Source organism: Schistocerca serialis, chromosome 11 (genome assembly GCF_023864345.2).
Source record: "Schistocerca serialis cubense isolate TAMUIC-IGC-003099 chromosome 11, iqSchSeri2.2, whole genome shotgun sequence".
Classification (NCBI taxonomy): Eukaryota; Metazoa; Arthropoda; class Insecta; order Orthoptera; family Acrididae; genus Schistocerca; species Schistocerca serialis.
The window spans coordinates 209525389-209552187 of NC_064648.1; the positions used below are offsets into that span (position 1 = coordinate 209525389).

General features: G+C 38.4%; 1 protein-coding gene across 1 annotated transcript in view; it reads left to right on the forward strand.

Annotated features, from left to right (window-relative positions):
• Nucleotides 1-26799, forward strand: part of LOC126426708 (coiled-coil domain-containing protein AGAP005037-like) — a 250976-nt gene that overhangs the window by 164495 nt on the left and 59682 nt on the right. Inside the window, exons 13-14 of the mRNA XM_050088630.1 lie at nt 7098-7181; nt 10237-10360. Of these exons, the coding sequence (XP_049944587.1) occupies nt 7098-7181; nt 10237-10360 (208 nt within the window). The remainder of the gene's footprint in view (nt 1-7097; nt 7182-10236; nt 10361-26799) is intronic.

Consider the following 26799-nt stretch of genomic DNA (forward strand, 5'->3'; position numbering starts at 1 on the left):
GTGTTTTGTAAGCCACCTCCTTTGTTGATGGACTACATTTTCTAAGCACTCTCCCAATGAATCTCAACCTGGTACCCGCCTTACCAACAATTAATTTTATATGATCATTCCACTTCAAATCGTTCCGCATGCATACTCCCAGATATTTTAAGAAGTAACTGCTACCAGTGTTTGTTCCGCTATCATATAATCATACAATAAAGGATCCTTCTTTCTATGTATTCGCAATACATTACATTTGTCTATGTTAAGGGTCAGTTGCCACTCCCTGCACCAAGTGCCTATCCGCTGCAGATCTTCCTGCATTTCGCTACAATTTTCTAATGCTGCAACTTCTCTGTATACTACAGCATCATCCACGAAAAGCCGCATGGAACTTCCGACACTATCTACTAAGTCATTTATATATATTGTGAAAAGCAATGGTCCCATAACACTCCCCTGTGGCACGCCAGAGATTACTTTAACTTCTGTAGACGTCTCTCCATTGATAACAACATGCTGTGTTCTGTTTGCTAAAAACTCTTCAATCCAGCCACACAGCTGGTCTGATATTCCGTAGGCTCTTACTTTGTTTATCAGGTGACAGTGCGGAACTGTATCGAACGCCTTCCGGAAGTCAAGAAAGATAGCATCTACCTGGGAGCCTGTATCTAATAATTTCTGGGTCTCATGAACAAATAAGGCGAGCTGGATCTCACACGATCGCTGTTTCCGGAATCCATGTTGATTCCTACATAGTAGATTCTGGGTTTCCAGAAATGACATGATACGCGAGCAAAAAACATGTTCTAAAATTCTACAAGAGATCGACGTAAGAGATATAGGTCTATAGTTTTGCGCATCTGCTCGACGACCCTTCTTGAAGACTGGGACTATCTGTGCTCTTTTCCAATCATTTGGAACCCTCCGTTCCTCTAGAGACTTGCGGTACACGGCTGTTAGAAGGGGGGCAAGTTCTTTCGCGTACTCTGTGTAGAATCGAATTTGTATCCCGTCAGGTCCAGTGGACTTTCCTCTATTGAGTGATTCCAGTTGCTTTTCTATTCCTTGGACATTTATTTCGATGTCAGCCATTTTTTCGTTTGTGCGAGGATTTAGAGATGGAACTGCAGTGCGGTCTTCCTCTGTGAAACAGCTTTGGAAAAAGGTGTTTAGTATTTCAGCTTTACGCGTGTCATCCTCTGTTTCAATGCCATCATCATCCCGTAGTGTCTGGATATGCTGTTTCGAGCCACTTACTGATTTAACATAAGACCAGAACTTCCTAGGATTTTCTGTCAAGTCGGTACATAGAATTTTACTTTCGAATTCACTGAACGCTTCACGCATAGCCCTCCTTACGCTAACTTTGACATCGTTTAGCTTCTGTTTGTCTGAGAGGTTTTGGCTGCGTTTAAACTTGGAGTGGAGCTCTCTTTGCTTTCGCAGTAGTTTCCTAACTTTGTTGTTGTACCACGGTGGGTTTTTCCTGTCCTTCACAGTTTTACTCGGCACGTACCTGTCTAAAACGCATTTTACGATTGCCTTGAACTTTTTCCATAAACACTCAACATTGTCAGTGTCGGAACAGAAATTTTCGTTTTGATCTGTTAGGTAGTCTGAAATCTGCCTTCTATTACTCTTGCTAAACAGATAAACCTTCCTCCCTTTTTTTATATTCCTATTAACTTCCATATTCAGGGATGCTGCAACGGCCTTATGATCACTGATTCCCTGTTCTGTGCATACTACAGAGTCGAAAAGTTCGGGTCTGTTTGTTATCAGTAGGTCCAAGATGTTATCTCCACGAGTCGGTTCTCTGTTTAATTGCTCGAGGTAATTTTCGGATAGTGCACTCAGTATAATGTCACTCGATGCTCTGTCCCTACCACCCGTCCTAAACATCTGAGTGTCCCAGTCTATATCTGGTAAATTGAAATTTCCACCTAAGACTATAACATGCTGAGAAAATTTATGTGAAATGTATTCCAAATTTTCTCTCAGTTGTTCTGCCACTAATGCTGCTGAGTCGGGAGGTTGGTAAAAGGAGCCAATTATTAACCTAGTTCGGTTGTTTAGTGTAACCTCCACTCATAATAATTCACAGGAACTATCCACTTCTACTTCACTACAGGATAAACTACTACTAACAGCGACGAACACTCCACCACCGGTTGCATGCAATCTATCCTTTCTAAACACCGGCAGAATTTATCTCTGGCTTAAGCCAGCTTTCTGTACCTATAACGATTTCAGCTTCGGTGCTGTCTATCAGCGCTTGAAGTTCCGGTACTTTACCAACGCAGCTTCGACAGTTGACAATTACAATACCGATTGCTGCTTGGTCCCCGCATGTCCTGACTTTGCCCCGCACCCGTTGAGGCTGTTGCCCTTTCTGTACTTGCCCAAGGCCATCTAACCTAAAAAACCGCCCAGCCCACGCCACACAACCCCTGCTACCCGTGTAGCCGCATGTTGCGTGTAGTGGACTCCTGACCTATCCAGCGGAACCCGAAACCCCACCACCCTATGGCGCAACTCGAGGAATCTGGAGCCCACACGGTCGCAGAACCGTCTCAGCCTCTGATTCAGACCCTCCACTCGGCTCTGTACCAAAGGTCCGCAGTCAGTCCTGTCGACGATGCTGCAGATGGTGAGCTCTGCTTTCATCCCGTTAGCGAGACTGGCAGTCTTCACCAAAACAGATAGCCGCCGGAAGCCAGAGAGGATTTCCTCCGATCCATAGCGACACACATCATTGGTGCCGACATGAGCGACCACCTGCAGATGGGTGCACCCCGTACCCTTCATGGCATCCGGAAGGACCCTTTCCACATCTGGAATGACTCCCCCCGGTATGCACATGGAGTGCACATTGGTTTTCTTCCCCTCTCTTGCTGCCATTTCCCTAAGGGGCCCCATTACGCGCCTGACGTTGGAGCTCCCAACTACCAGTAAGCCCACCCTCTGCAACTGCCCGGATCTTGCAGACTGAGGGGCAACTCTGACCAAAAAGAATTTGGGACCACATAGGTATTAATCCAGTTTCAAACTCCTGCCTGTCAAAACAAGTACTGTATTCTTGCATTAGAACGGTGTTCTGTTCCTTTTGAAATTGCCCTGACCATGAATACTTGGTGACAAGATAATGACTAAGTTCAGTGTCCTGAACTCACTTGGAATGTGTGTAGAACATTTATTTTTAGGGTGAATCAGCACTAAGGATGCTATTCTTACTGTGACACTCTTTTCTTTAGTGTCATCATATCAGCAAATGATATTCACTAATAACTGTTAAATTTTGAGAACATTCAATGCTCCCAAATGCATTTTACTTATTTGAAATAATGTGTTGTTTTTTTGAACTCCTTGTGAACATTATTCACTGTCCAGTACTCAACATGCCTTTTCTCAAGCTTTAAACTTCAGCAAAATTTATGTGATTTTTTTTCTAAGTTAGTTACGGGTACTTTCTTACAAAGTAATTCACTTCTCTCTCTCTTTCCCCATTCCCCCCCACATTGAAACAAAAGCATTATACCTGTGCGATAAAAATCATTGTCCTGCTTCCTCAGCCATTGGCACACTGCATTTTGCAGGGTCTTTGCATCTTCAAGGTGATGAGCTTTTTTGAGTGGGCCAAACATATGGAAGACCAATAGTACGAGGTCAAGGCTGCATGGTAGATGAAGCAGTTTATGTAGTTTCGCCATTTGTGGAGTGACAGGTGTGTGGTTGTGCATTGTCGTGCAAAAGAAGAGCAGCTGCCATTACTTTTGATGGATAGACTCCCTGAAGATATGCTTTCAGCTTCTTAAGCATTTTTGCATATTGAATAGAGTTTATTGTGAAATCTGTCCCCACAAAATCAACCACAAACACACTCTCTGTATCCCAAAAGAATGTAGCCATAACCTTCGTAGTGGAATGTTTTGTTTTGAATGTTTTTATTGTCAGTGATGTTTTGTGATGCCATTCCATTGATTGCCCCTGGGATCCAGGTTCATAAAAATGAACCTAAGACTCATCTCTAGTTACAGTTCACATTGCAGTGCTGTAACAGATTCGATGCAACTGTTTTCCTTGCTTCTGTATACTGTTCGATCAACATTTTTGGTACCCAGCGTGCACAGATGTTGCAATAGCCTAGTTTTTCAATAATGGCCATCACATTGCCTTTACTAGTGAACAAGTGGTAATACAATTAATCTGTTGTTAACCAGCAGTCATCATGGATGATGTTGTCGACACATTGGGTGCTGTGTGAAGTCACTGGTCTTGCTCACCGGCTGATCCATTTTGCATCAGCCAACTGTGTTTGCCCTCCAGCTTCTCTACAGCAACAAACTCCCTGTTTAATGGTCCACCGTATCATCTCCATACACCATCTGCAGTCTTTCATGAATTCATGAATGTGTGGATGTTTCACATTCTGCAGTAAGGAATTCAAACACGGAACAGTCTTACATGTTTGTCAGTGTCAGCCATTTTCTAGTGCTTCCATCTGTTGATGTAGAACACTGTTGCTGGAGTGGCCTATAGAAGAATATTAGGCTAACTGTGCCAAATTCATGATTACTACATTATCAACTTAATAAAGGAGTGAAAAAGTAGGAGACGTTACTGACTATCCCTTGTACAACTGCTTCCAGAACAAGTCCCTCAGTCTGCACTTGTTTGACACTGATTACAGTGAATTCGCATGTCAACTACTATCAATAAAAAGATACAAAATCACTTGGATTGATTGCAATAGCATCACATCCTATTGATAGGTCATTTTGTTTTTTGAGGTTTCATTTTTGTTGAGTTATTCGTGTCAGTGTTACTAAGATCCATTTGAAGATATTTTTAAGCCATTAGAAAATGCTGGGCATATATTATGGGTAACTTTTTTATATGTAAACATATGTGCATACAAGTACATGATGTCGCATTTGTTTACCAGTGCTGGTACATAGAAGAAATGTGGGGATTGGGAAAAAATATGTGAATACACGGCTATAAATGTGGGGGTTACAGGAGCTTTCCTTCTGACTTATGTGTAGTGCACTGGTATTGTCTTTTCCATTTTCTTTCTTGTATACCAGTTTTGCCAATAATCTGAGATGCCAGTACATCTGTTATCATCGAGTTCCTGCTACGTCAGACTTGAAAGCCCTTTGACAAGGGGAAATTTCCAATGCTGTATTTAGGCCTTGTTTGCATGACAGCAATTGCAAATCTGTGGGGGTATCTCGAGCTACTGTATCTGGTGTCATGGTTGCATGTGGAGAACGTGGTGAAATTTGGTCTCATAAACACTACAATGGGAGAAAAACGAATCTTTGTGAATGGCTGGGGGATATTAAAAATTTCTGTTATCTTCTGATTAGAAGACTGCTGCTACAGAAGTGACTAATGAGCCTAATACACACCTGGAGGTGTGTGAAAGTAGTGCTGCAGGAACTGTATAAACTAGGCACTTATGATAGTAACGACATTCTGTCTATAGAGTAAAATGAATGGCAGGTAAACACTTTTCTTTTAGACACATCATAGAACGTATTATTAATCATGACTGGTTCCGTCACACTGAAGACTCCCCAGTAACAATAGCTTGTTCAGAAAAATTATCTGCTTTAGTTTACAAGTTTCCTCTGAAATGTGTTGCCACCACAGCTCATGAAGTATGTGAAAAGCCACGTTTGGCCCACCTTTGATGCTTATCTTCATGCACATTATTTCAGGTTTAGAATCTGTAATAATCTCAGTAGATATTACTGACTTCTTTATGGCAATAAATATGCTACCACCATTGTCGACTATACTATCCTGGATATATATTCCAATCTGAATTTAACATATTCCCGCTGTTCTCTTCTGGTTTTAGCCAGGTTTCTGCTCCTAATACTACATGGACGTTATTGCCTTCAATAAGTGAGACTAACTCGGGAAGTCAATTTAATTGGCCTGACACTGCTGCAACATTTCCACTGCTATCAAAAATGAATTATTGCACAATAGACCCCTTTTTCAGTGGGCTGTGCCATATTCTTTTGGCTCTTACTGCTGCATGCTATGGTACTGTGGCATGGAGATTTCAGTGGGTTGCAAACCTGCAACATGTACTTAACAAATAAACAAAAAATTAATTGCATAACTTTATTTTAGGTACTGATAATTACAACTTTATGTCTACTCTTTGTATGTTTATAAAAATACAATCTTCTTGTGCACCACACAGTAATTATTTGTTTTGGAGCAAATCATTGTGTTCAGATAAACACAAGAGAGAAAGAAAACTTTATGATTCCCATTGACTGACTCATAAACAGTATGCCTAAGTGCCTCAATATCTAGTATCTAGGTGCCTCAATATGTGGAATGAAGATTTATATTAAATTAAAAGGGAACAAAATAGTACAGATGATACAAGATCAACCAGAAAGAAAGTTACAAGGGGCACCAATAACAGGATGCTATTATTTAGTGGAAGAGTTCGTGAGGAATGAATTGGTAATTTGAGCTGCATGAAACTTGTAACTGTTCATTCGTAGACATATAATTTCGGTATTATAATCTTTATTGGCTTCAAAATTGTTGTAACTGTAGTGTGATTTTCTAAAATGTATACAGTAAACAAACCAAATGGCTCATAAATGTTCATCATGAAATGAACAAACCAAAATTGCATTAAGTTTCAAATGTATGGAGTGTGAGTGATCATCTTGATAAGGAGCTGGATTTAAATAAGAAGCGGCATGAAAAGAAAATGCTTAATTTCTGTATTAACAGAAACAGACATCAAGAAAGCCAAATGCCGAAAGTTCACAATTTTTTTAATATATTGACAATTTATCTAATTTGATTTAAAAATCCATTGTAAATTCTGAATATGGTCACTGTATGGCTGAAACCAGTCTCGATTAAAACTATGTTCTTAGATTGCATCTGAAAGAAAAGAAAGGAAGTGTGTTAACATTAGGTTTGGTTATCGCCAAACCTATTAACAGAAGTGGAAGCTAGTGGATGCAGTGTGAAGTCTGTGAGGAGAAGGTCTATGGTTTTAATTGTAACTGTTTCGATTTCCATGTCTTTTCAGTCACGATCATACTGAAATTTCCTGCCCATAGGTTCCTTAAGGAAGAACCAGAAAGATTAGAAAGTGCACTCCGACGCTGCAAAAAACTCACCGGCACCCTGGTCACGCTCAAAAGGTAACTGATGTGTTTCCCACTGCCATTTTCACGTAACATTAAGACCTGTTAGGTAAGTAGTAAATAAGGATGTTTCATTAAGTTCTTTTTGAATTACTTATGAATGACACTGGAAACAAAGAAATGTTGCTGTCATTCGGACTTAAAAGGCTCTTGAAAAAATAAACAGTATATCAACTTTAACCCCAGAGTCAAGACCTATAATAAAGTTAGCATCTATTTGGTTTGAGTAATATATTTTGGAATTTTTTTAATTTTTAACAACTTACTACTCCATATTTGCACTCTGCATTCAGTCCTTGGAACTGTTGCCTGTTATAAAGTCTGATGTTGGTGTCTTACTCACTGACAACATCCATGCTGAAAAAAGCATTGTTGAAATTTAGACTATATTGTATTCAGTGTTAGATCAGGACCACACCATTGCTGTTGAAAAAGATTTGCTCATTCTCGCCTTCTTGGGTTTTGGGGATACTGAGCGTGCCATTCTGAACTTTGCTACTTTGTTTCCGGGTCATATGAAAAAGTCGAAGTCTCATCACCAGTAATAACATTGTCCAAATAACCCATTTCAGTGTCCATACGTTCCACTAGTTCACTTGCGATCAACACTTGATTGACCTTGTGTTTGTCTAACAGAATTTTTGGCACCAGCTTGGTGTAATTGCTCATGTGCAACTCCTCCATAACAACATTGAACATGGAACTTTTTGGACTGTTCCGAGTGTCAGCTAAAAACTGAACACTCAGTCAGTGGTCAAAATTCAAAAATTCATGAACATGAGGTCCACTTATTCAATGATGCTGATGCTACTGTTGTTTGGAGCAGACTGGCTTTCAGTGTGCTGTAAAGCTGGGGGTCACCCCGACCTAATCCAACTGGTCCAACTGCATGCTGCAACCTATAGTGGTGCAGCAGAAAATATATTTCATGACTTTTTGGACACACCTTGTATGTATTCGTAATCTACGAAAGAACTGATATGCTAATATTCCTTCCAAAAACCCTCAGTGAAACTGCTGGAGGATGTGGAACCAGAAAAAAAACTCTTAAACATATTTTAATGAGAGTTGTCAGTTTTTGAAAATGTAATGTAATTAGGGGGATAAAAAAGCTACTCACCAAGCAGCGGCAGGAGAACACACATGAAATATCCACAAGCTTTCGGAGCCAGGGGATCCTCCTCCTGCCAGAAGGATTGTAAGGGAGGGGAGAAGGGTGAAAGAAAAGACCGCCAAGGCTTAGGAAATGGCGAGAATTACAGAAATGTCATCCTGAACCCCAGATCAGAGAAGACTTACCAGACGGGATGAGAAGGAAGGACTGCACCAAACAATATTTGAAAAGCTGAGAGCTTATAGGTGGAAGACAGGTTAGCTGGGTAATAAGGAAGACAGAGATTACTGATGATTGATGATTGCTTATTACTCTATCGTTCACCTTTAAGCTCTCAGGTTTTTGAATCTTGTTTCATGCAGTCCCCAACAATCAGCCTTTTCTTCTCATCCTATCTGGTAAGTCTTCCCTAACCTGGAGTTCTGTGTGACTTCTCTGTAATTCTCCTATTTTCTAAACCTTGCCAGTTCTTTTCCTTCATCCTTCATCCCTCTTTCCTCTCTTATGACTCTTTCACAAGAAGAAGGAGCCATTGGCTCTAAAAGCTTGCAAATTTCATTAACTTTCATGTGTGTTCTACTGCCACCACTTAGTGAGTAGATTTTTTAAAACATATTTTACTTTATAAATTGATACAAAACATCATAATTTATACAAACATGTAAATGTCTGCAATTGCTGTCAAATTATTGAAACTGCTTGGCAATTAATAATGGAGATCTTTCTGCACTAAAGTAAGTGATTTTAAATATTTGTGTAAATTATACATATTTCTAGTATTGCTTTCATGATCAGAGCCAGTGATTTCAAAGAGATATGTATTATCTGCAACAAGTAAGTTCTTTGAAAAGGTTACTGTAAGACATTCCCAATTCATACCACAAGCAATTCAAAGGCAAAATTCAGCGTAGATTGATGAGTTACCCTAAATTATTGTATGTTTTTTACATTTCCTCTTCTAGACATTGCACATCAGATTTGGTAGATGTCCTTCTTTTTAAGGCAGTATATGGCAGACTAAATTTGTGTGCTTGTTCTCACTCTTTAATAATTCTGTGTATATAAATTATTCCAGTGTACATAAAATTATTCATTTTAACTAAACAAATGTAAGAGTCATTTAAGTGTGTGAATTCTTTCCATAGCTGCAGTCTCGTTGCTGCACTCATATTTATGTAGAAGTCATCATTGGGAATAATTTCTGTGGCAATATTCAGTGTGATACACATAACTGGAAATCTTTTGCTATCCAGTACAACAAAGATGAGTCCTAATGTGGAGAGAAGGTTCAAAAGGACAGAGTGTTCTAGAACAGCCTTCACATTATTTTGTTGCAGTTTTCATTAATTGCATACTTGGCAATGGTTAATGCAAGTGAAACAGGTGTGACTCAGAGATAAGGCAAAACTTGCTAGGATGTAAGTAGGAGGCACATCTAATTGTGCGGAAAAGTAGGAACAAGGCATTTTGTCATATTTAGCCCTTCAGATGTTAACAAAGCATCTGTGCTTTCCAAGTGGCCGTATGTTACAGCCAACATTAGTGTTACTCTGTAGATAATATTTGTATCCATCTCTAGTGATCCCCATAGAACTCTAACTTTGCCCATCTAATATCTGGGTTTATTAAGGAGTCAGAAAGGAGATATGTCCTCATTAGCTGGGTGCATGTACAAGAGAGAACTCCAAAACTTTCTGGCAGCAAGCAGGCAGCAGATTACCCTCCCCCTAGCTCTCCATCTGTTGCTCATTGAGTGCCCAGCTGACAAATTTTTGTCCAGCAGCTCTGGGAACAAACTTACTTTGCTGAGGCAACAATACTTAAGTAGCACATAGACCACAGAAAAAATTGGACATTTTTAAAAAAAATCAGGAACTAAAGTTAGATTAGCTGGGTGACCTGTATGCCACAGACCTGATCTGTCACATTTTGTTGTAGGCTGGCCTCTGTACAAGAGCAGCGCCTCCCCCCATCTACGACGCCAGACTCACGGCTCTCTCCGACTCCTGGGGGAGGCGGTGCTGACTCGGACACTCCTATCACACCACCAGCGCACGGGAAGGTAAGGGACAGATCGGCGAGAGAAGCTGCCATAGTTGAGTAGATGTTGCAGTAGACTAAGTGTATTGGTAGTGATTTCACCATTTGTAGAACCCAAATACTCTTTCATCTGTCAGTCTCCATTTCTCTCTATCTCTGTCTCTTTCTCTTCTAGCTCTGTCCTTTGCACACTTACCTCCTTCATAATTTTTGTCTCCTTCTGTGTCTTTCTCCTTAAACTTATTGGTTGGTGCAGTGGAGGTTGTATACGATTCAGATCAGTGTGTTGCCACATAGCATATAGTATCAACTGATACAGCTGGAAGTGAAACTGTCCAGGCTGCCAGATCAACAGCTTTTCCTGACAGACAGGATACAGCATGGTATCCCAGATGGAGAGTCATCTACAGATACTGGAATGATAGGACCTTCACTGTTTATGTTATACATTAATAGCTTGGCACATAGTGTTAGTTGCACTGTCAGGCCTTTTGGTAATTGAAACGGTCATGTAAGAGGAAATTCTGTTTGATAAAAGTTGCATAATATCTAAATATTTCTCAATAAAATATCACCTTGGTATAGAGACCATGTATTTTGACATAGAAAAATGCAAAGTTGTGGACTTAAAGAAATGTAAAAGGTTTGTATCCTTTAGCTGCGGGATAAATGAGTCCTGATTGGAATCGGTCATGTCACAGAAATGTTTGGGAGTAACAATGTGTACAGATGTAAATTGGTTGACCATGTAGGCTCAGTCATAGCCAAAGCAAGTGGCAGACATGCAAAATACTTATATTTCATGAATTTGAAGTGTATGGGATGCATGTCAGGACAAAATAACAGGTGATATGAGGCATGTACACAAAGGGGTAGAGCAAATGATCACAGGCATGTTTGACTGGTGAGAAAGTGTAACAGAATTGTTGAAAAGTCTTAATTGACTGACACTAACAGAAAAATTCCCTATATATATTGTGAAAAATGTCCTATACATCTTGTGAGAACATACATAGAAAACTTCAAGAACCATGTTTCAAAGCACAAATAATGAATATTCTTCAGCCTTTTGTTATCTATCCTGTCGAGGTTGTGATCATAAAATTAGACTATGATGATAAGGAATACCCTCTACCACAATATAGATGTGGCCTAGTGGAAAAATACATCTATTGGAGCACAAAGAAGGCAAATATGCTCCTGTTTAAAAGACTGAAAAATATGATACCAGGTGCCTCGTTCTCCCTTCCTCAGCACCTTTAAAAATTTTCCCAGAAATTTCTGCACATAACAAATACTAAAAGTAGGCTTTCACAGGATGGTTGGTATAAGTCTTCAAGTATCTGCAAGTTCAGGTTTCTCAGCATCTCCACAGTGCTCTCCCATGAGTCAACAGTGACCATATGTGCTGCCCTTAATTTGTATACATTCAGTATACTCTGTTAGTGCTGTTTCACATGGGTCTCTCACAATTATGCAATATTTCAGGATGTATTTTTGTAAGCAAGCTCCTTTGTAGACTGACGGCAATTTCCCAATGTGCTGCTAATGAATAAAGTCTGCCACCCACTGCCCTATGTGATAATTCCGTTTCGTATCCCTACAAAATGTTATACCCAGTTTGTATAAGTTGAGTGGTTTCAGTTGCAAGTCATTGATAGTGTTTTCATAGGACGTGATATTTTCTCATTTAGTGAAGTGCACAATCTTGCATTTCTGGACATTTAAAGCAAGTAGCGCATCTTTATCCCACATTGAAAATTTATCAAGAGCTGGTTGAATATTTGTCCAGCTTCCTTCAGACAGTACTTCATTTTATGTAACTACCACCATCCGCAAAAAATCCGAGTTTACTGTTAATATTGTCTGTCAGGTCGTAAAAATTCAGCATGATAAACACAGTGGAATCCACGTAAACAAAACGACAGTAACAAAATATGCACATTTTGTACCACTTGCCAAAGGCTACTGGATTCTTTAGCACAAGACATGATTTGGCTTCACATGTTCAGTTATTATGTTCAGATATCAGCCAACAGTAGACCAACTTCATACAATACGGCATAAAACCAAGCTTTTTGAAGGCAGCAAATGATCATTGCAACTGGTTTTATAAATAAAAGCGCATAAAAGTACAAAGTAAAGGTCTTCCGTAGTGCTATGGTATAGTTACAGTCTGTTGTGCAGAAGGGTGTGCTATCAATCTCATTGGGTGATTATATTTTAATTTTTTTTTAATTATTATTTTCAATTAATTGGTTTCAGTGTAATTTTTTATTTTAATCTTCCGTTGCATCACTTTCATCATTGTATTGATTTTTATTTGCTCTTATGTTTCTTCGTATCATTGTTTTTTTGTTTGGAATCTGCTAGTGTTGCCTATAACCTATAGGTGAGTTCTAAGCAGGACTGCTCATCAGCCGGTATTGTGTCAGCTCATGTTGCAAAAGCGAGATGCTACAGTTAACTTTTAATGCTGAAATGTCCATACAGGTCAGCTGTAATTGCCATGAGCAAAGCAGGCACGATTAATAATTCTGCCGCAGGTTGCTGACCACCATTTTCTCGAATACATTGCACATCAAGAGGTTCTGGTTAGGTTAGGACACAAGTGTAAATTCAGGGCTACAAAACACATTGTCTGACACAGTTCAGTCATTGATCATAAATCAGCTGTGGACAGTGCATCTTGTGTTCCTTCCATACCTGATGGCAGCAGCTGCCAACACTGCTCCATGTTACATGAACAGCATTTCAGCACTTGTGAAGGGACCCACTGTGTTTTGTGTCACCTTTAACTGAGAGGTAGATGATGTAGCAACACTGTAGCACCAAAAGTCAGCCACAGACTTTTAATCTGACGATACTGCTTTCTTTCAACTATCGGGCAGTTTTTTTTATCCAAGGGATCTACAACATATCATGATTAAAATGAGGCTAATTCAGGAACAGAATCCAATAGGGGCACCATCGGGCCCTGGCGTCGATGCAGAATATTTGATTTGTGACCTTTTTCCCAGTATGGTACAAACTGATGACTCCATTTTTGTGCATAACGCTGTGATGATTAATCTATTAATCTAATTGTCTTCATCAAATGCGAGTGAGGGTAATAGAGTACACTCAGCACTGTAGCTTACGCACCATCTAATTTGTTGTTACACATTCTATTCAGCATCTTCTAAGTTCTGTTGCCAGTAGAAGGATATAAGTTAATATTATATATTCATGCCTCTGTGGTCAAATGTGTCTATGGTACATTTTGAGAAAATTACACCAGAATCTGTGTCGTCATGACTGGCGTGTTTCTGTAATGAGATGGTAAGTTTTTAGTATGATCAGATTATGTAGAAAAATTTAAATATATAATAACAACTTAACATGTTCCATGTTAATGTTTAATTCAAGGTGATATTAGGAAAAAATATGGATATGTATCTTTGCTCATTGTGTTGACAGAAAAAGAGTGGGTAGCTTCCTGGACCTGTCTGTAAGACATTGAGTCATGCCAGCCTTTATCAACATGCCATGAGCCGTCACCATTTCTCAGAAGTGAACACTGAGGCCACTGTGAAGATGAAATTCTGTTAGACAAGGAAAGCCCCACAGAAGAGTTGGTACCTGGTTTGACAAGTAAACAGTTTTTGGTGGAACAGGCTTGAGTTGGCATTAAAGCAAATGACAGTGGTGCATGCAGAGGACGCTGAGACTAACAAGGAGATGCTCTGACATGGATCTCAGCTTTCAAAGAGTGCAAAAAAAGAACCACTTATAGGGACTGTGAACATCGCATGTGCCAAAAATTGTAGGCATTTTCCAACAGCAGACTGTTTACGAAATGCATTTATTTGTTTAAATTAAAAAGCGGTTGTACCATCATACATTTTTCTTTAATATAGATTTCATTGATATGAACAGGAAAGAGTAGTGACATTTTATCCTCTGAGTGATAGTTTATTTAATTTGTTAAGTTCTGTATTTCACCACTGCGCCTAGAGCTATGACTGCTAAGTGGATCAAAGCTGAAAGGGACAACAGAATTCTGGCAGCTGAAATGACAGACTCCACTGCACTCTCCAGTAACACTTTCCATCACTTCACTATTTCTATCTTACAGCCTCCTCTGTTGGTGTATATACTTATTAATCATTCTGAGTGTTGCTTCTAGCCTATTCCTATTGATATGTATTGTCTTTGTAAAACTGTGTGGCTTCTCTTTCTTCTTACTGTATTTTGTTCTATTACCTGTACTTCTTTTTACTGTAGTATCTTGGCTTTCTGCTTCAGTGTTTCTCTTTGTAGGTTTCTCTCTTCTACTTCTGTATGCTCTTTTCTGTATCTGTTTTTGGAAAATCCTTATCAGACCCATTCTTCCTATGCCTGTAGTGGCCTTACCACCATATATCTCTAAAATTGAAGAAGTGTCCAAAAGTAAAGTAAAATACATGCCTTCTGAATGGCAGTATTGGGTAAAGTTTCACTTTTTTTTTCTAGCTTATTAAACCACATTTCACACAATGTTTTTTTTGGTTCTTAAGTCTATTATTAATCTTCCCACTATACGTTACTTTTTGTTGTCCAAACTTGAGGCATTTTTAAGTGCAAAATTTATCTGTATTTCACATTTCCAATGTGTAAAGCCCTTACAAAGAGGAACATTAATCTCAAGCAGACAGCTTCTTTTTCAGTCCACACCTTGCAGACAAATAACATGAGCTCTGCAAGGAAAAGAAGCATGAGATAGGCAGTATGCTAAAATAAAGTGTATGCAAAAGTGAAGTGTAATTCATTAACACCTGGAGCCCATCGAGAAAACTGTCTTATCAGATTGAAAACCAGAGGGTACATGCTCTATGCAACAAGAAGTGCTACTTCCATTCTGAATCTGCTGTTTGTTGACTAGAAAGGTTTTCTAATTCAGGAAATCTGAAGGTTGAGTTTCCAGCCTGATCTTCGCTTATTTAGGCATTCAAGTGGGAGTTCAGCTAGAGCATCTTTATTGAGTAATGATTTTTTTAAAACTTCATTATAAGATCTAAGATTGCTTGTAGGAATAAATAAACAGCTTTTTGCCCCACTGTGACAGGGAGCGTTGATGACAGAAGATACCATCATCACCACAATTTAGCAATAATTATATTTTAATTATGTTTCCAGACTTTCATCCTTTTGTCAAGATGAAAGATGTAGTGTTAACACCAAATAAAATTTTGTTTTGGGGGATCAAAATTGTGTAAAAGATGCTGATGGCAATTTAAGAGAATATTTCTGCTCTACCACATTCATAATTTTGATCAGCTGCTATCTTCAGACACTCATCATTACAAGAATCAGAATGCCTCACTGAAAGAAAGCTGCAAATCAATTCATAAGTAGAAAAGATTTTTTACCAAAATTGTCTTTGTTTACCGACATTGCCAGTCCTCTTGTCAGCCACCATCTCCATTGTGACCATGCACTCTATTTAATTGTAGCATTTATTATTTAACTTGTCACAGCTTCGAACAGCTTGTCTATCTATCCAGCAACAGTGCCTACAACACACATGCACAACACCAATTCAGCTAAGCTACCTCATATTTACCCTAAACTACGAGGAACTAACCACCAAAGAGATATTCACAAAACTAGCCTATCCTATCAATGTATTGTAATCATCATGTGCTATCAGCCCATGATCTGAATGGTTATCTTTGTAATGACTGTGCCTAGCTTAATGGGGCAACTCTTGAATAACACTAGTCAGTATTAAAATTTATAGTATTTCCAGGAAGCTTTTGAAGAAATGAGTAGTCTCAGTAGTTATGAATGAGACGTCTATTTTATTCCAAGCAGTAAAGATTATACAGCAATCAGTCTCAAGTGATATTTATTGCATATCCAGATTTTGGCCAGTGTGTGACAATCTCCAGTGCAGTAAATGTAATTTAAAACATTACAAACTCTTGTATGTGCACATAGTCCCAACTGGAATATTCATCTCAGAGGCTGAGTACAATTTACCTATGGAATCAAACCTGATAAATCCATTTTTTTCACTTTAACAAGAAAATTCGGATTCTCTCTCTCCTTCCTCCTGCCCTTCTATCATCTTGTACTTTTGAAGGGGGAGGAAGGGAAGTAGTAGGATTTAAATCTCCATCCCAAAATCCTCAAGGTTTTCAGAGTGTCTTGCCCCATTTTTGTTTTACTCAGCTAGTATGTTGCCCTAAAGATGTTCATGTCAACAAGATGTTAATTCCCTCCTTCCATTCCACCCCACCCCCTGCCCCCACACAATTCCATCTTCAGCCCTACCACTCAAAATTACAGCTTTTGGAATTACTTCAGTCCAACAGCTACTCATATCTGCTAAAACTCCACAACATGTTTGCGTAATCAATCCTGTTTTGTATTTTCTATCTGTTTTACACAAACTGTTGTCACAGTTTTTATAGTTGTCACATTTTCTTTGCAAATATACTTATTTACTTTTTGCATTGTACTAATAGCTTCTGTGCGTAATTCTTTTATTTCTGATGTAGTAGCCTCATCTGAGGCTACTATATTGTGGCTTGAATGATGTTATTCATCCACATGCACAATTACCCTAATCTCCCATGTTTTATTTTTAATATGACTTATTGTTCAGTTTAAATATGTTAATGAAAACTATTGTTGAGTATAAATAATGCAAAAAGTAAATATTGCAGCCCACTGTGTACTTGAGGCATTGAGCGGCTGATAGGATCATAAGCAAGACTGAAAGCTATTGCATAATCTTTCATGGGTACATCCAAGTTAGTATTATTTTTTCTTCCAATATTTTGGCTGATAACCTTACCGCCATTTTCAAGGTTAGTTGCGCCAGAGATAACACTGTCAGCAACAAGAGTGCCACTTGTAGATAAAACATTGTGTGCCTAAGAGTAAAAGAAAGGAAGTGCAGAGTCAGCAAACACACAGTGCTTACAAATTATGTGTTTGATTATTAAAACGGATGACATGCATTGAAACATTAGCCAGCAGAGACTCAGAACAATAGTTGATCTGAGAGTGCAGATGTGAAATGAGTGGTTTCTCAGTTGAGAAGTTGTCTACCAGAATAGGATGAGTATGTAGCCAGGAATCCATGAAATGCATAGTGAAATTACAATGTTCAGCCACCGCAGACTTTTTGAGTGCACCGAACACCAGCGTCACTTCAGACTCATACAGTTCAACAAATCTGCAATTGCTGAACATAGTAGCTGTTCATTCCAAGGATTAAGGGAAAATCAAGATACTGATGTCAACATCATCCTATTGAGTTCCAGTTATCAAGGAAGTTGTGGAAATGCAATTAGCAGACAACATGCTTAACCAAGACATGGATTTCCAGCTTGACAAATCTTGAAAATCATTTGTTTGATATCTGCTCTCTCAGAGGAATTACTGCTCTCAGTTTTCACTGTCTTTCAACAAATGCCATACACTGTAATGATTGATCACATAATTCACAAGCCTGTGGATTTGCTGACTCTGTACTGACTTTTCTTTCCTCCGAGAGACATAATGTTTTGTCAACATCTGGTGCTTTTGTTCTGGCAGCGTTACCACTGACACACACACATTACTAAATTCTGCCAGCAATCCATCTTGAAAATGGCTGTAAGATTATCAGCTGAAATATTGGAATAGGAAAATATTACTTCAGATACATTCCTGAAATATGACGGGAAACTTCAAGAAAGATTGAAAACTTTTCTAAGTTGTCTGATGATGCAAGTCTCCAGAAATAAGTAACACAGAATACAAATATATATGTGTGCACAAGCATTACTGTATAATCCTGACCACCTGACCAACTAAGTTGTACCTGCCCTGCAGCTGACTGCAGTCGTTGTGTGGGTGATAGGAGAAGAAGTTGAGAGTGGGGGGGGGGGGGGGTAGCAGGTGCACAGGACAGTAATGTTGCACTGGTGAGCTTGCTCTGGTGCAGACAGGGGTTGTCATGTGTAGAACATGATGACACAGAGGAGTAGACTAGGAGGAGCAAGTCTGGGTGAGCGATTGAAATTACACTGGTTGGGAAACACCATTGAAATAAATCACATTGTGCTCAGCGGCATGTCCTGCCACAGGTTGGTCAACTCTGCTCTAGGCTGCCGTTTGGCGGTGGCCATTCATTGAAGTGAGCAGCTGATCAGTCATTGTGCCGACACGAAAGGCTGTGTTGAAGTTATTGTAGAATCAGTATATGATGTGGCTGCTTTCACAATGTGGCCCTGCCTCTGAAGGTGGGCACACACTAGCCCAACAAAGTCAAACAAACAACAGCCAGTGGACTTTGGCAAAAATGGTTGCCGACGCATTGGCATTTGGCCTGTCACCTTCACCAACGAAGGGGTTGGGATCAGGGGATTCAACCACGTGGAATCTCAGTTGATTCTGATGGCTTGTTGAGGTTGCTGTCATTTTGTTATTGTTATAAAGTAGCGTTTTAATAACAGTTTCACCAGATGATATTATGAGGGAAGGAGAGCATTTAGCTGCCATTTACTTCAAGAAGCTGATCATCAGATGAAGAAATAGAGGAAGAAACGATGCTCGTGGATTACCACTCTTTTAAAAAGTAAGGAGCAGCATGGTGGGACAAAATTTGTGTCTTACCTTAAGGCTAAATTGGAATATGGGCTATTTCATAATTTTTTGCAAATGAGATCTGCAGATATTGAATTGTTATTGCATTACATAAACCCTAAAATTTCTTTTAGGAGAGATGTACTTGCTGTAAAAAGATATCCATAAAGATTCCGTTTTCTTTTCCACATCGTTCGCATCATTTTCTAACAGCTCACTTGTTTCCTTCCAAGAACCTGATCTCTTCAATTTGTTTTTATATTTGCAGTTTTTAGGGTCCGGTAAACATTCCCATTCATGATAAAATTATCAGCTTCAGTGCTGTCTCCATATTCCACTCTATACTTCAGTATTTTTAGACGCAATAAACACACATCCATGCAACAGGCGCAGCAAATGACTACTGAATCAGTGGACATTCTATCCGGCATTGATGTTACCACTGGCAGTCTGAACTGCAACTGAGCCCAACTGCTTTGTTGGTTCTGATTTGCTACACATACACATTAAGCAAATCTCAGCCAATGAGGCAGTTGGTTGTTGTTCATTGGCCTTTGTCGGTCTAGTGTATGACTGCCTTGATAGAATATAACAGGATTTGTATAGGATGCACTGCACGGGTGCTTAGGATAAGTCTTGCATGTAGGTCTCCCTCATAGGTATGCACCACTGTTTTAGTTTCTTATTGCCTGACTGTGTCTGATCATTTTGATATTGGACTTTTAACACATGGGTACCAATATAATACTGCGTCACTTCCTTTTGATGTAGTCTGACTGAGAACTTGGACTCAGCACTTGAAAAAGTCAAGTTTCGATCACCAAGAGCTGGTGATTAACAATTCTTTAGTTACAGTCATTTTCAGTAGTGAGGTATCTTAAAAGTTATTTATAACAGCTGAAATGGCAATGTTAAAAAAATTAATATGTTGAATAATACAAAAGCCATCCTGCATCAACTACTAATCTTTATCTACATATTTCAAGCAGGTTTTACATTTTTGTGTAAATTCAAAAAAAAAGTTCATTATATGTGGATTAAATCATGTGGACCTGATAACTCACATACAAGAAGGCAGCAGTTCAGGTCTGTCCGACCATCTGGATTTGGGTTTCCATGGTTTCCCATAAACTACTGAAAGGCAAATGCTGGAATTGGTTTCTTTGAATAGGGCGTACCTAATTGTCTCTCCAGTCAAGAATGATATGCTTCAAATGACCCCACAAGAATCATCACAGTGTCAGTTGGAGGTCATGGATCATCATAGTGTCACTTGGAAATCATGTGATCGATATTTTCTTCAGTAACTTTTTTAACATTATTATTATTATTATTATTTACTCTGGATCATTAATTAGTACAACAATGTTCTTATTACTAGTTTCAGCAAATTACTGTCTTCAACAGTTATGGTATGAATATTCACAAGAAGTTTTCAACCAAAGCTAGAGAAAACAGTTGTGTATAGGCGAACTACACTGATCATGATGAACACAAGTTCATCACAATGCAGATACATTTTGCTCCACAATTTGATAAATAGTATATGAACTGATAAAACAGTATGATGAGTTTATCTTACTGTGCAGGTACTTGTATCTGTTTTGGTAAACTACTATTCATAATCCAGATGCCACACTGAACGGCGTGTCAGCAGTCATTGGCCAAAGGTTGCTGCAGTCTTGTGAGCTGTGCAGGTTTGGGTTCTTGACTGTCATTATACGGGATTTAAGTATTTGGAAGTCGATTACTAGTTAATTAATAAACTTTCAAAGAATACAGCTATATGGACAAGGATATTGAACAAAGAGAAGTCAAGTATTACAACAGAGTTTCTCCCTTTCTATTTTTCTATACAATCCATGATAGAAGAAGGGGAACTATGAAACTAGTCCAATTTTATGACCTATTATATTTGTGTATGCAACACTCATAAATTTTCTGCAAATTAATATTGACCTTTTCCTTCTCTCTCTCTCTCTCTCTCTCTCTAATAATAATAATAATAATAATAATAATCAATTATCACCTTCTCATATAGTTTGAATCAATATTTTTTTGCTAGATATTTCATTGCAGCGTGAAGGATGAAATAGATAGCAAAAGTTGATGTAATCAGGCTGGAAACTCTCTAGGGATGTGTATGGTAGAGCCAACTCAAAGGTTTTATGTTCACTATAATATAGATAACTGGTAGAACCATTAATAAATATATGCAGATTTTATGTATCCTCTGGTTTTCTTAGTTTTCACGTGCTCTGGTTATCTGATTTTGTGGTGATTCTTACAGTATGTGTGTGTTTTCCATTTGGTTTATTTTGTAAGGACTCATTAAGTAATCAGCCGATACCCACTCCCTATCAGGTTTTATGGGAACTGCTGCTGTGTTGGTAGCAATGATGAAGGAAACATTTTGTTTGCTCAAATGTGCTTCCATAGTGAATATTTTGATTAACGCCATTTTCCCTCTTTGCTCTCTTCTTGTTTCATTCTTTCTCTCCCTATTTAGTTAGGTACAGTGTAATTCCTCTGTGTGCATATTTGCAGTGAATCAGAAGCTAAACTTAGTGAACAAGATTCAGATTTGGCAATTACAATACAAATAATACACAAGCAGTGAAATCCATTTGAAACTATAGAGAATGCTTATTTTATTCAGACATGTCACATATTACAGTATACGTGTTTACCACAATAATGTTATGGAGATGAGGATATTTCCCATTAATATTTGGTTAGACCATTTGTATATAAATAAAAAACTTCGTGTTTTGCCTTTACACAAAAGGCATCTTCAGTGCTCTTCTGTAATAGTATACAGTTTTGATTTTACATATACTAGTCATATATTTAAAAGAATTGAATTAAAAAATTTTTCACTTTAATAAAATGGCACTTAACAATTATTTTTTGCCTGTCCTGATGATTTCAGTCATTTTGTCTCTCATGTGGTTGCATGTTGAAAGACATGATTCCACTTTTTTACAAAAACTCAACACAGATTTGCACTGAAAAGTCTACAGTTGGTTGTTTATATCTCTGCTTTAGTAACAGCAGATATAATAACAAAAATATGGGCTCCAAATGAAACCTTAATCAGTCAGCTAAATAAAACTCAAAGTAATTTAAAATGAGTCTAAACAGAAAGCTCCCTGTCAGAGAGAAGGATGTGTGCAGGACATCACACCAAACATTTCCAAGAAAACAGCATAATAGTTAGATAGTCACTTTCACCATCAGTACAAAAAGTTTTTGTGTTGGATTAATAAAAAAAGAGGGAAAAGTTAAGACTATGGTTCTGATGCTCCAGGTTTTCTACATATTCCCCCCCCCCCCCCCCCTCCTCCCCCTGTCGCCTTGGAATACAGCACACAGAACATTGATACAACCATGTGAAACTGTTAGAAAAGTCCTTCTTTGGAACGTTGTTCAACTAGCACATCACACTGACTCAAATGTCAATTATTGTCAAAGTGTTGACCCTTCATTTGAATTTCTGCACTTTGTTGTTTTGTGATATGTTCATATTGCTAACATCAAGTCTTGTCACATGTGATGAATATTTCCAGAAAAGAGTTCTGCATTTTGCATTTCAGTCAAGTAACAACAGGTGTATATCACGGGAGGAGGGGGACAAACCTCTCACACACTTTTCTCTTCTTCAAAAGATTCTGAAGAATGTCTGGAACACTTGATTTATAGATGTCGTTTCTTGGTGATTTGAGACGCTGTGTTAACCCACTATGGTCACGCATCCGCTATGTAACATTGTTGGCTCACTACTGGCTGGTCAGTTGCACATCTATTGCTTACAGTTGTTAGTTCAAGCTGCCAATGTAGTTACTGCACAGACGTCACTTATACGCCAGGAACAAAATCAGTCTTGGAAATTTTTGGACTGACGGTGAATCTTCAGGAAAAGAGAGATGAGATGAGATGAGATTGAGACTTTGAAACTGCCTACCAAAATAAGTCATCATGACAAATAAGACTTCCGTCATCTAGGCTGTCAGCAGTGCTTGCAAGGCTGCCCTGTCAGACATGGCATTAAAAATAGTGGCTGAAGACACATGACCCACTGTGTTGTCTCAGCCAGCACCAGGCTATATGGGAACAGTACTACCTCACTATACTGTTATGCCTTTGATTTATCAAACTGGCCAAAAGAATTAAAATAAAATTAAAAACTGTTGTTAGTTAAGGGCATCAGTCTCTCCACCTCCCCACTCTTGCCAACCAATCACCAACCAATCAACAATAGAGTCACTGACGTTCCTCACAAGTTGACTTCCGGAGTGAGATAAAATAATAATATGTTAAGTCTGAATTTGCCACTCATTCAGTAATAACCACCCACCCCACCCTGCTGAAGGCCATTTGCAGTGCTTGCCAAAATATTGGTCTGTTTAACATGATACAGTCACGTATCTGGAAAATTTTCATTGAAGGCATATTATGCTGCTGAAAGAGGCTACACTCTTTCAGGTAGGGGAAGAGAGGATCAGTTTTTTGTGGATGAAAATAACCACCAGGAAAGGAAATTAATTAAGTATGTCTTCTATACGAATTTAATCATTGTAAAGAATAAAAATAGAAGAGTCCACATGCCTTTACAATGCTTCCACTACCTAATGGTTTTCCTTTAATGTATGCTTTATGCATGTTCCCCATTGTTCATCATACGTCATCTTGACATGCATTCACCCTTTTAAGTAGAAAATATCACTTTCAGTTTTGATACTGGCAAGGATATTCATGTCTTTTCCAACTGTAGGTTGTGTAGGAAAGAGATTGTTTTATAAAGAAATCACACTAAAAATGCTCAAATGTAGCTGCTCTAAATTTGGTTGAAGTAATAGGAGGAATTGGATTTGTATGTAGAAAGGCAGTTGAAAAGATCACAGGCTTATAGACTAACTTCTTAATATATTACTCAAAGGAAACACACAAGAACAGAATGGCCCATCACACCATGTGAAACTCTTTTCTTAGATGAAATATTTAAAAAGCTCTCTGTTAGTACCGATACATGTATCACTGAACTCTGGAAACACTGATGTATCCCGGAAGTATTGTGTTTGGTTTTGCAGCCATTCATAATATGGGCAAAAGGACACTGTGCCTCTTGCACTGCAATTCGATACATGAGAGCTCCGGAATGCCTCCTTAAGTAAAAGTCTGGGGTGTTTCAGGTCTAGAGAATGTGGGGCTATGGATCTGGCCCATCCACATTAATCCTGTTATTTAGGTGTTTGATAGTAGGATATTTCCTGACAACCTTAGACGGGCAACAGCATTGGGCAGGTGAGTGTTTAGGGAGGGATATGGTCCCTCAGTGGAGGCAATGCCACTATAATCCATGATGATGGAGAGCATCAGCATCAGTATTAGTGCACATTGGCACGAGTGTAGATCTCATCAGCTGATACAGTGGTGTAATACACATTTGAGAGTGTAGTCATAATGGTACAAGCAGTCTCAAAGGAAGGCAACAGGAAACCACCTCATACTTATTCCCCAGAGAAAACTTCAGCATGAATGCAGGTCTTGCTATCGATCACCAGTGTTCTTGGAGGACAAGGCACTTGAAGTAGTAGAAGGAGAAGAAAAAGAAGAACAAACATTAAAACGTAAATAACAAGGAGTTTCATTTGGCATGAAGTACATGTTTGGTCATTCTGATAACGGCACATCTACAAGCGTGTGATGTAGATTACTCTATAAGGGTGCCTTGTAAGTTTGTCTGTTGACAGGATGGGCCAGTCCCATGGTCTCCACATTCTCCACACTTAAACCCCCAAGAATTGCATTGTAGAAGGCTACAAAACAACATGCAACACAGCACATCTGGGATTCATTGTGACAGTGGGTTAATGGTCATATCAATGCTACTGGTGAGCACTTTGAACATCTCATATAAAAAAGAGCGTTCTTATGCGTTCCTCATAATTGATGCACAGTGAAGAGTTGTAGAAAATATTTCCTAACATGGAAATAAAAGCACTCTCTGTATAAGACTTCTCATCTACTATATGTGAGCAACGTGTCCTGAAAGCTTGATTGTACCTTTCCTATCTCCTGGTCAAGAAATTCTGCAAACAACGTTTTTAAGATTCAACCTAAGTAAATTCTTCAGCTCCTTGTGTGTTGTTTCCACTGTGACAAGATAAAATTAGGCTTATAAATACTCACACTCACATAAAGGCAAATAAACAGTTATTCTTTCTACACTGCATTAAAAAAATCCCTTCTGCCACATACTTAACGGTAATTTTCAGAGTACAAATGTGAATATAATATTCTAAGTGTCATGTTGAATCCACATTGGAGTGTCATGGAAATGTTTGGTAAATATACTCAAATTTTTTATACAATATGATCATGCAAAAAGTTGCTGGTTAAATTTCTAGAACCATTATTCTGAGTAAGATTAAAAAACAGTGTTACTGTCCCCATTGTGTAAGTCATACAAGGATAAGAGATAATGTTGATTTTAACAATTTTTACTCAGTCATCTGGAAAAGGAACAGGGAAGGAAGAGGCAAATAATGATAAGAGCCTTATGCCATAGTATAGTACACTAGGATAGTTAATGACACCCACAAATAAGTATAAAGTAATCTTGGAAATTGTACTTAATAATGAACAAAATGAATCACTTCCTCTTCTGGTCTGTAAGGTATCTTTTATTTGGCAGTATCTCACTCTTCATCCTCTTCCCTTCTATGATTTTTTATTTCACCAATGATGCACTCAAAATATGTTTACTGGTCTGCTGATTTTGTTTCACCTTTGTTCTTCAGCAAAATCTTATTCACTTCAAATGGCACTCATTCTTAGGTTTCGTGTTATCCTATCAGTCCTTCTTCACAGGAAGTTTGCAGTTAATATTGCAGTAGCAATGGCCGAAACTGAATATGTTACAATTTCTTATTTAAATGATGTGGTTGTGGCACTAATTTGTGTTAGTTTTGTGAAATATATGAGTTTCCTTGTAGTAACCTTTTTACATGCCATTTGATTTATGGTCATACTGCATAATTCTATTTGTAAACAGAATTTCTTAAGCTGTAACCGACAGATGTTCATTCTAAATAGCTCTTCCTTTGATGTAAATTATATGTGGATTTACATCATTTCATTCTGTATTTTGGCTGGAGAGTTCACAGGGTAGATACGCCTGTTTATGAAATTATTTTGACTGATGTGCTATCAGCTGTTGGCCACTGTATGTTCAGAGAATGCTACAAATGACTCATTCGTTGTTTACCTGTTTTCACTTTCAAAAGCTAAGCCCGTTGATTGCTATTTTTGCATTATGATGTTAATATAAAGGCTGAAGGAATATATACATTTTCTCATCTTGTGCACCTGGACATCAAAAATGGCAATTGTGCATTATTGTAATCACATGCACAACGAGGTCCTTCATCTTGTACAGCATGACAATGGTGGTCACGTAGTGTAGTGAGTAGTGTGTCAGGCTAAAATGTTTGAGGTAGAGATTTCAAATCGAGATGTAGGTGTATTTGTTTCCATTCACTAATTTTCATCTGTGTGGTATAGTATCTAGCTTTTAATCCATATACCTTAATTGCAGATAGTCTTGTAAAGAACATACACTTGTCATAACTTCATACACTCTTGAAAAAATAAGAATAAAAAAAGACGCACCATGAAGGAATTACCTGAATGGGATGGAAATCAATAAAAGTGATGTACATGTTCAGACAAGCAAATGATTACTATTATGATTTCAGAAAAATTGGTTGATTTATTCGATTTGAGAAAGAGCTTCACAAATTAAGCAAGTCAATAACACGTTGATCCATTTCTGGCCCTTATGCAAGTAGTTACTCA